Source organism: Hydractinia symbiolongicarpus, chromosome 8 (assembly GCF_029227915.1).
Source record: "Hydractinia symbiolongicarpus strain clone_291-10 chromosome 8, HSymV2.1, whole genome shotgun sequence".
NCBI classification, from domain to species: domain Eukaryota; kingdom Metazoa; phylum Cnidaria; class Hydrozoa; order Anthoathecata; family Hydractiniidae; genus Hydractinia; species Hydractinia symbiolongicarpus.
The window spans coordinates 18737384-18749214 of record NC_079882.1 but is presented as its reverse complement, the minus strand read 5'-3'; the positions used below and the strand labels follow the sequence as shown (position 1 = coordinate 18749214).

At 34.4% G+C, this 11831-nt stretch overlaps 1 protein-coding gene across 1 annotated transcript; it reads left to right on the top strand.

Moving 5' to 3' along the window:
- The first annotated feature begins 5678 nt into the window (after positions 1 to 5678).
- On the top strand, positions 5679 to 11826 carry LOC130654225 (putative protein 2). Its single transcript, XM_057456770.1, has one exon. It carries the CDS (start codon positions 10350 to 10352, stop codon positions 10851 to 10853), a length of 504 nt encoding a protein of 167 aa, XP_057312753.1. The 5' UTR covers positions 5679 to 10349; the 3' UTR covers positions 10854 to 11826.
- Positions 11827 to 11831: the final 5 nt, after the last annotated feature.

Here is an 11831-nt window from a genome sequence, read left to right as displayed (position 1 = left end):
AAATTATAAACTTTCGTACACTATATATATATATATACTAGATCATGAAATATAAAGACAAAACAATATTGTGAGGAAACAATTTTATTTACTCACACTGTTGTTCTGTAATGTTGCTGTGCATGAAAGTGAAATAAAAGTGTGTTAGCTCAGGCAAAGTAATTCTGTTCCATTTTTCCTTTTGAAAAACTATTGTTTCCACATGTCGGTCAACTTTTGTATAAACAATAAAATCAATTTCATTGACTTGTGTTACTGCCATCACACCTTGACATTGGTGAAAATAATTATGTCTTTCTTTGAGTTTTGGCTTGCCATTCGATATTTGTAAAAAAAAATTTTTATCTTTGCATGCGTCAGAAATAGAGCAATCCTTTTTTGAATATGGGCACTTCACCTCAATCAATCGAGCATTCCCATTCAAAGTTGTTGCGCCATCAGGACTTGCACCTAACCACGGCCATTTTGGATTAATAACGAAACCACATTTTTCGACTTCAATATTTTTCTCGGTTTGATACCAGTTTAGAGCATTAACTTCATTTTCTAAGCCCCATTTGCAGGCCTCTGATGTAAAGTTTTTATTTTTATTTAGACATTTTTGTAATATGCTTTTTGGATGTATATTTTTTCTTCTATTTATAATAGATCCAAAATTGGATGATGTTATGCGTTTCTTTCTTTCTGTGTACCACATATCACATTTATACTGAGTACATGTGGATTTTTCTATGTCTCGAACTTGTTCGGCATTGACATGAATGAAATTGTTTACAAATGACTTTTGCTCATCTGATAACTCTGCTATTTCTGGTTCAAAGTCAAGAGCCTGCAAAAATAAATTAACTGTCGGACGTAATTCAACTGTTTCACTGTTTGTCTGTTCAAAATTAAATTCTTTTATAGATGTGTCATAAAATGATGATGGTTTATAGTCATTTCCTTGTAATAAATATGCCATTGAAGTTCCTTGCCCTATTTCAAATAAGTCTGTCGCTAATTTTTTGACTTTTTCGGTTGAGGGCTCATGTGCAAACAGTGGTGTAGAACAAAATTTTCTATTTCCTGTGACCAACGGTCTTTTGCGACTTTCATTTGTGTCTTTCGTAAGGTCTGCTTTCTCGAATGCCATTGCAGAAAATTTTATTGGTGCAGAATTTGCACTTTCTCCAGGTACATGCCATTTTTGTAACAAATCTGTGCATGTCTTGTCATCAGGGACAATTTTTAAGTCCAACTGTTTGTATTCAACCAATTGAAATAGAACTGCTGCGACATGCTTACAGCATCCTCCTGCTCCAGCTTTACATAAACATTTCGCATACAAAATATCACCACTTCTTTGACACAGGTGGACATAAACAGAATATTTTTCTCTTTTCATGGAAGCAGCTACAAAACATTTCACAAGAAAAGTTAATTTTTCAGCCATAACATTACTTTTAACTCTCACTTTCTTCACGTAGCTCTCCTTGAATAGTTGGTATCCAAGAATTTTATGCTTTGTAGCACCCTTCGGCTTGCTATCACAGCTATTTCCAAGAACTAAATATTGGTGAATTTTCTCCTGGGTGATCGAAGGCATAGCTGCAAGATCAGTTGACCATTGACTTATATCTTCGTGTGTTCTTTCCTCCACTTCTTCGTCCCTCTCGGCATTTGTTAATTCTTTAAAAACAGGTCTTGGTACCACACAAGAGCTTTGAGAAAAGCTAGGCCCAAGATCTGTAGAGCTTAAAATTATATCTAAATCTGTATCCTTATTTATTACTTCCATTTCGACTTCTTTCACTCCTAAAACCTCACTAACTAACAATATTTAAATGTTTACATCAATAACACGGGTTTTGGATAAGGGAGATAATGATTTTCTTGAGGAGATTTGAAAATTATCACAAACAATAACGGCTTTTTGTTATTATCGCCACAATAAAAAGAATGCTGTTATTTATTTACAAACTCTCGCTTCTGGGAGGGAAAACTGTAGAATACAACTACCATAATGCATTGCGAATTAGCCGTATAGAGGGAACGGGGAATTAATTTATCATAACATCAGGTATGAGCGACAACGAATAAGGGGCTGTTTACATGGGGGCGGGCTGGCTCGGTTAGGCGGGCTGGCTCAGCTAGCCGGGGTGATTTTCATCTCGTGTTCATATGAAGTTTTTTACATCTCGGCCAGCCGGGATGGAAAAGTTGTTTACATTTCACAAAAGATTATAAACAATGAAGACAAAAGAATATATTTCGAACTTTAAATAATTGATGAGAATTTTTTTAAATCTATTGTTAATTTCATCTCGCCTAGGCGAACTGGCTCGCTTGTCATATGAACACATTTTTATTTTTCTATGCGTTTCTTTAAGGCCGGTTCACACTTCATTAATTCGCCGTAGTCGCACGAATAAGCGAACATGCATCTGCACATGCGCAAAATCTATTTTTAGTATACTACGTAATTTTCGCTTATTCGCCAGCATTCGTCGCAGTAGTTAAGGGGGATTTTCACGAAGCGAATTGAGCCGGCGAATTCGACAGCGAATTGTATCTAAGCATGCGCAGTTTTGTTTGTTTTGATTTTGCATTGAACTGCGCATGCTCAGATACAATTGGCCGTCGAAAATCCCCCTTTAATCTTGTTCAACTACAACGGCGAATGAGTTTTATCGACCAATCAGATGCCGTATTTTTTGCTGAGTTGCAAAAATCAAAATCAAAATTGCAGCTAAAAATAAAAACGCAAACAATTAATTACAAAGAACTAAGCAACAGCCTTTAGCTTTTAAGGATAAAATACATCAGGAAACTGTGGTTGGAAATACTAATGGCTCCCCTGAAGATATAAATGAGCCTCCCGAAGATAAAGATGAATTCAGCATAGAATTGTTTGTAGAATGCTTCAGAGAACATCAGAGAATATCAATGCTTATGGGATGCAAAATGTAGAGATTAATGATCAAATAAAAAAAATCAAGCTTGGACAGCCATATCAGAATCTTTTGGCGGTGAGAATAGTTAGAACTATTGTACCTTCTTTTTATTCTATAACATTTATGCTAGCTCTAAAACACGCATGCATTTATTTTTGAAGAAAATGATTTTGGAGCATGTTTGTCACACTTTGATACACACATGATATTGAAATATATATCAATTCTTGTTTGATCGAATACACATATACTTAGTTGAGGAAGAGTAGTAACTTGGATTTTATGAGTTTTTCAACATGAAGTGATTTGTCAATTGTTCATCAAAAAATATAAAAACTAACCACAAGGATAATTTCCCTATGTAGTCCTTCTTTTCTTGTGTGTCACGGATGCGCACGTACATATGAAACTCTGCAATTAGAATAAACTATCAATTTTATCTAAAATATGAGCAATGTCAGTGTGACTTTAGCTATTATAGTTAATATCATGCTGTGCTATACCATGGACTTGTTTCATATTTTTAGTTGACTATCTACGCAAGGTATTGAAAAACCTAAAAGATAAATACACAAAATGTATAAAGAAAAGACTAAGAATATCACGATCAGGTGCAGCAAATGTAACACTTCCAAAATGCAAATTATTTGAACAACTGTCTTTCATACATGATAATGTTTCAAATTGACACACAGTTAGTAATGTTACAAATTCAGAAGAGTCACATTCTAAAGCATATCTTTTCACGCCACCTCCAAGTCCTATGCCAGGAACATCAAGACAAATCCTTAGTGCAGGCAGTACTTCGGATGAAGGGAAACCAACAAAACGACTAAGACAGCAAAAGCAGACCTTTGACTCTGTTGACCAGACCTTAATTGACATGCTGAAACAACAAAACAAGAGTGAAGATCTAGATGGAAAAAAATGCTTGGTGGAGATTTTAAATTTACTTAGCTTATCTATCCATTGCGATTATGAAGAAAATAACTTTGTTACACTTGATCAGGGAAAGTCAGGGATTAACAGATTAACCCTGTTCACCTTGCAGCAAATTTTCCTAATTCCGAAATTTATTCCTTTTTATGCTCTTTGTATATTTAAGCTCTTAATTTTTTGGTAATATAAACAATTTTCTGTGAAAATAGTAATCATTACAACGTACATATCTCAAGTTACAAAGTAACTTAGTGATCTTCATCAAATGGATCAACTGTTCGTGAAATATGGTCCCATTGCCATGGTACAGCCCCTGGTCCAGAAAAATAATCCCTAAAATCGTCACGAATTTCTTTAGCATATCTGGAATAATTATTTAGACCCGGCTTTAGGAAGTGGTCGTAACCCTTCTGTCCTGACACCACAACTCTTGTTCTGCATACCCACCTGGACAATACTCGCTATCAAATTTTTTAATGTTTTATCAAACATTAAAAAATTGTGAAGCACAACAACAGCTTTTGTGATTGCAACAACAGTGTCCACATTGGCGATAATAGGCCTTCGAAAAATGCGAAATCTTGATGCAGAAATTCCAAACACATTTTCCACTTGTCTTCTTGCCCTTGACAAACGGTAATTCGCAATTTGCTCTTTTTTTTTAAAAAATCCTTTTGCGTATGGATTTATTAGGTACTCTTTTAGTGGGAATGCTTCGTCACCAACAAATACAAATGGGAATTCTTTTGAGGTATTTCTTAGTGGTCTGGATTTAGGAATATTAAGTAGATTTTCTTCCATGGCATGTCCAAGATGTCTTGATGCAAAGACTCCACCGTCGCTTTGTCTCCCCGCGACCCCTATATCAACCACAATGTACTCATAATTCGAGTTGACGACAGCTAAAAGCACAATACTGTGGGGTTTTTTATAATTAAAGAAGTATGATCCTGAACGTGCCGGGGACTGCATAACAACATGCTTTCCATCGATTGCTCCCACACAATTTCCAAAATTCCACCTTTTTTCAAAATCATCCGCAATTTTTATCCACTCCTTTTCTGTGCTTGGGGCGTCGGAGGCGAATCTTTTAAATTAAATTCTTCGAGTTTCGTCGTCAAAGAACTTCATCGTTGTGTTTTTTACATTCAAAGAGCTCTCCACCACTTTTAATCAAAATCTGAGTGGTTAACAAATAAAAACGGAGATAATAATTTAACGTCTTAATTTTTATTTTCGACTTTTTTCCCCCCAACGCATGCATTACAAAAATATTTTTTGTTTCATGATTTAAAATTATTGGTGGGATATTTTCGCATTTTTGATGAAACCACTATAAATATTTCGAGTATTCGGCCATGTCATCTGCGTTTTCTTCGTCGTAGGGCATGCGACAACTGCAGTACAATTCAATAGCCAAAATTTTGATTTCGCATCTTAAAGGTCTTAATGTTTTTTCTTCAGGAAAAGGAAGCATTTTCATATAAATCCAAACACAAAAGTAGATGCAGACGCAATCTTTTACGATCGTAAACTACTTTAGTTGGATCACCCCCCAAAGCAAGAGCTGTTGCAAACGCAATGGCGTATAGTCCACAATCCACAGAATGTTATTGTTGCTGGACGGAACATATCTCAACCCTTATCTCCGGATCTGCTGTAAGTTGCGGCTGGGTCATATCATATAAGAAACAACTTCAAATGCTAATAACGTTCAATAATAACGAAATTATGTTAGGTACGGCTAGCCAAAATAAGGAACGGCTGGAAAATATTAAGGTACGGCTGGGTCCTATCATATAAGAAACAACTTCAAATGCTAAAAACGTTCAATAAAAACAAAATTATGTTAGGTACGGCTAGCCAAAATAAGGTACGGGTGGACCATATTAAGAGAAGGCTGGATTTTATTATATAAGAAACAACTTCAAATGCTAAAAAAAAATTAATATAAACGAAAAACAATAAGTACGTAGAAGAAGTAGAGTTTACTGGGAAGTAAAGTGCGGGCGGGGTTAAGAAAAAAATTGTATGCAATATACTCTACTAGGTCGGCTCCACATTGTTTTCTGCACAGGAAAATAAGAAAATGCTACTTTGAAAGTGATGCGGTAAATCTTCTGTCTAACTGAGGTATAGACTGTGAATGTCTGAATAAGGAGTAGAATTAACGTTTTTGCCAGTTGAAGGACACACGCGTTTTTATTCGTTGGATGTTATAGTTAATGGAGGAGATGTAAACTTTTTATATAAAATGAAAGAACTTTAAAAAAAAAATTAATATTCGTTGTTATTATGAGTGCACGTTTTTTTAATGATGGAAAACGATAAGAAAAAGGAAGAACTTAATAAAGCCGCGAAACAATGTGTGAGTAAAGGTTTTTTATATTTTAATTTTGATTGTGTTAACTGTGTCCCGATTTAATTCAGCATATACACTTTTTATAAAAACATTTTTTTACAAGAACAATAAGGTTAAAAATTATTGACAAATAAGAACGAAATAAGAACTATACTCAAGGGCAAAATTTTACTGATTTTTCTAAAAACAACAACAAACATAAAGAAATATTTCTTGACAGAATTAAAATGAGAATGCGCTAACACATTAACAAATAAGATGAAAAATAATAACCAAGAGATTCCAAGTCTAGGTGGTTCTTACAAAAAAACTGTCACTTCATTCCTCACACACTCTTTTTTTCTTTAACGAGAGCAAAATATACACTGCTATTTTCTATTTACAACACCTAAAAATGCATTATGTTGTTTTACGGCTTTACATGCGTACACGTTCGTTGTAGTGAAATGATTTAAAGCAGTAGGAGATGTTTTTTGAAAAGCATAAATATAATTTCTTCTTATTTTCTATTTCAGGTGTGACATTTGTAAAACTTATTCATTTTGCAAATGTTCTTTATTTACAAAGGACAGGGATCTATCCAAAAGATAAATTTTCTATCGTTAAATTGAAAAAATCGGGAAATGAAACATCTCAATCTCATCAAACACATGCTATCCCCTTTATTTTACTTTACTTGATAAGTCGCATTGAAGTTCACCGCTCGTACTAACCACCTTTTTATTGCCAGCCGTACATAAATTGTTGATTTGGCCTTCACCTTCCCGCGCTCTCCCCCGTTTAGTTTCTATAAGAGCAAGATGTTTCGTTAACATTTTTCGTATTTTGCGGGTTCATTGGCGATTGAGAAACAGAAATTCAGTGACACAACAAATTTACCACTACGATTGGTTCAGTTTTTTCCATTAAAATACATTACCTCACCTTAAAAAGAAAAGTGTAGTTACGTACGGCTAAGGTACGGCTTAGGTACAGCTGTTAGGTACGGCTAGCTTTACCTAAGCTTTTGGGAGACCTCTAGCTAGCTAGCTAGTTTAAAGGTTTTTTAGGATACATTAAGTTGCCTTTATTGTACAAAAAGAAATTAAAAGTACAAATCAGTGCATAATAAAAGTATTTTTCAAAATATATATAATAAAATTAGTATCACAAATATAAAAACAGATAACAAAAAGCAAAACTGTCCTGCTGTCCGTTAGGCACAAGACTGAATAAAACGTGAAGTCCAAAGTTCAACTTGCACTGTTCTGCCTGGATAATGAACATTGACCAGATTAAGTACGGCAACTTGAGCCAGTTAAGAACAGGGCAGAAAATACATAATCAGGGCAACATAATCAGGAAAGGCCTGCTTATTACTCAAAAATTATTATTTGGCACTTATAAAGGAACATAATCAGGGCAGACCAGTTTATATACGAGAGTCTAATATTATTTCTCACTTATTATAGAACAAATATAATCGGGGCCCACCGCTTTTATATCATTTGTCATCACTTCTGACAAGCAAATAGCCCTGGTAGCAAAGTTGTTGTTGTTCTCGAATGAAACGAAATTTCGTGCTGGCAAATACTAAATTTTGGGGTTCGTAAGTTTAATAACTTTTCACCAAACCTAATTCCCGTTTAGGTTCCGTGAAGTTTAGTTTCTCTTTCACCGTTTTTTAGGGGTGTTCTATTTTCCAAAGAATGTTTAATTTACAAAAGTTCGAAGAAAATGCCAATCACAGTCTGCCTGGCTAGCCATTATATCAGCGTTCATAATCCGCTCACACGACATAAACAGTGGGAAAAAAAACATAACCGGACCATGCGTAATCCGGCTGTCCCGGTTGTAAACAGGCCGTTTTCGCAATCTGGGCAGAACAGCGCTGACCACCGAGTTCGCAAATCCATAATGGCGCATGCATAATCTCCGAAATGGTCTATTATCGTAAAGGTGTATTTGGTATGTTAAGTGAGCTAGGAGCCGTTCAAGATAACTTTTAACATCAAAATTAGCTACCCCAACTACTACCCTAAATGCTACCCCTATGTTTTCAATTAACCCCGGACAGATGACGGCTATATTTTAGAGACTGCTACTAATCACTATTAAAGCTTACCTCCTGAGAAAAATTAAGTTGCCCTAAATTGGCTCATATCCATACGTGATTTACTAATATAAAGTTTATTTTCCTTAATTCGCACTTATAAGTTAATAATGCCTATTCAAAGATTCAAAAATTCACCTCCGACACGAGGTAAAACATCTGCAATGTTGTTTTATAAATTAATTTACCTTGACTGCTCTGACGTCACCTGTTAGAAGACTGTAAATCATCTTCCGCATTGAAATTTTTACTCAAACTTTAATAGTGAAATGCATTGGTAATGAGTATGTTTACCCCCGTGAAAATATCAGGAAACTTTGAAAATGAATACTAACTTCGGTTGAGAAATCATCATTCAATTGCAATACCGAGAAGCTGTGACACAAAAAAAGAAAAAAAGAGCGACAGGGAAAATGTTGTAAAATTTCAATTTGAGCAGGCGAAATACTAGACCAAGCACTGACTCAGATTTCAGTTGGGAGAGCTGTGATGAGGATACTCTATTCAAGAAGAAGTCGCTTCACGTGTTGCTGTTGCTGTAAGGACGTGGTGCAAGTGTGGAAAGTGTAAGATAATGACGAGCGAAGCGGAGTGTTGTTGCTATTGCGAGTTAGAATCCGAGAATATTTTTAATTTGATCAGTGAGTTTTGATATGTTAACGTATTCGAATTAGATAATAGCGCATGAGTTCGATGAATGACGATAAGAATGAAAAAATCTTCTAACCTTCTTCTTTTTGTTTTTTTCTTTCAAACTCAGTTCTAAAGTCAAAGAACTCGGAAGTAAAATGAGCTTCGCAGATCTTAAAATTCTTTGGAAGCGTATCCTCCCTCTTGATCAGTTTGATTCTTTTGGTGGTTAAGACAACTAGGTAAGTGGGCAAGAAGCCATCCTTATTCATCAACGTGTGGAACTTTTTTTTACAAATCACATCACATCACATCCGCAAAGTTTCGCCTCTCATCCCGGGGGTCTGAATGTGAGCTTCTAACTAGTGACGTCAGGCGCAAAATTATACTCTTAAATGTTCACTTGCAAAATGGCGAACAAGTGAGGTGAAGGCTTAAAAACATGAGGTAAACATTGTCTGGTTTCTTGAATACTGTAGTGATTTTAATAAAATAAACGTTAAATTCTTTTTTCTGAAGATGTTATGAATCGATTTAGGTCAACTTGGTTTTTCTCAGGGAGGTAAGCTTTAAGTATGTAGATAAGTATAAAATATCTATGACATGAGAGACTTAAATTTTACACCAAAGTTATAGTACAGACCTTATGGATAATTTGAGTACCAAAATAAAGAAAAACAACTAGGCTGCTACCACAGTTTATCTCATAAATTTTATCTCTTAAACCAATTACAATTCGTATTTTTCACGGTAGTCATTATGATTTGAGGGAAAACAGGCAGTTTTTGGTAGAATTTCTGTGTTCTAACTTCAAACCTGTCATATATTGTGTAGTTTTAGGTGAGTTTTCGCTACTTTAGCTGAACTTTAATTCAGATAATGTATAGTTCTTTGTAATCAAAGCTGTTATTGTAAGTGAGTTTGACTGTGAAACATTTTCCCTCAAGCGAAAGTTGTACCACATGACATTGGCATGGGTTGATGTGTAGCTGTGGTACTGCCTGCGCTGCAGACTGAACCACGAACCTTACAGACCTTGTGTTTACAAATCGAACTCCATAACAACTAGGCCACATGCCAAAGAATTATTGTCTAAGTATTTTTTTTAAAGTATATTTTGACAATTTTAATTTCAGGCCTATTTAATGAGACAAGATGGCCTGTAGTTGAACTTGACTGGCAAGGCTGGCCAATTTTTTAACAAGGATAACTAGTTTTTCCAACAGTTTCACAAAGTTAATTTTAGCAAAAAAGTTATTTGTAGTAATTTCGCAAATATGGGAATTTTTGTGTAGACAGATTTTCTGGCATATTGATAAAATTTGCAAAAAATTAATCTTTGCAAAAATTAATTTAGGTATAAACAAATTTTCTTTTAGAAACTTCATTAAAAATGAGATATTGTACAGGGATTATGATCATTAATTTTTATGTTGATTATGTGTTTGCACAGTACTCAGATGTTCGCTGTAAATGTATATGTCCCAAAGATGCGTCCAAAAGTAATTTTACCAATATAGTTATTGTGAACAACTTGACATTGCCAGATCAATGTAACTGTGAGCATGTTGTCAAAAGGGAAGAAACATTTTGTTTAAAATGTGAATGTAAATACGAGACGCGAAATACTTTACTCATCAAAGTTATTGTAATTTTTCTGATCACCTCAATTGCCCTGTTGTATCTTTACATGGTTTTTGTATTTATACAAAACAAGCGAAAGAAACCAGAACTCAGTGTCACATCAGATAACATCCAGGAATCTTTAAAGGAGCCGGCTGTGAGAAAAAGACGCACATTATCAATCAGTTCTTTTGATAGAAGAATGACAGAATGGCAACATAAGGTACATGAGCAAAGAAACAATGTGTATGGAGAAAATTCTGTTTTGAATTGATATAATTTTCCATATTTATAGCTTGATATTTTTTATAAATTTGAAATTAATGTTGTACAGAATATTATTTTTCTATGATTGTAAATACTTATTTGTTTTTGTAACCAAGATTTGCATGTGCTCAAATGGTCTACAATAAGGCTAGTGCAAATATCAACTGATTTGAAATTACAAGCAATAGTCTTATTGAGTTATTTAGACTATCTTCAGTGCTATATATCCAAGCACACATGGTGCTGAAGATGAATAGATCAGCTTCGGATTTTTGTGATTTGATTTGTTTTCATTTAGAACTCCTTTAAGGTCAGTGTACTTCGCAAAAATGGTAAAATCTATATTTTACCATTATAAGGTTATACAGTTGTGTCAATTTTCTTATCCTCTGAATTTGGTTTTCCAGTCTCCAAAGCCAACCTAAGAGAGGCTGGTCATACAACTGTTTTTTGTAAATATTACCACCTAAACCTGTCTAAATAATAATGCAAAATTGTGTGAATTTAATTTTACACATGACTTGCAGCTAGGCCATCTATATTTAAAAGATTGTTTATTGTCATTTTATAGCTTCAAATTATTTGAAAGATTGTTTATTGTCATTTTATAGCTTCAAATGAGTTTCTTGCCTTATCCCCCCACGTTTTATTTGGGGGAAGTTGTATCGGCCTTGATGAGTGTTTTTTAAATTAATTTTTTTACTGGTTGATGGCCAAACTTTGCCTTAACCCATAAAAAATAAAAGAGCATTCTTTTTTTTTCACTAAAGAAAAAGCAGTGATTTCACCAGCTAAATCACAAATATGCAGCTTGACAATGAACAAACTTTCAAATATAGAAGGTCATATATAGAACTTGTAAAATTCGCAGATGACAGTCTTCTTGTTTCTTCCTTAGGCTACGGTATTGCATTTTGACACATACTCAGTATTTTTTTGTATTTTTTTTTTCAAAATATGTGTTTTGAAACATTAATAGATTTCC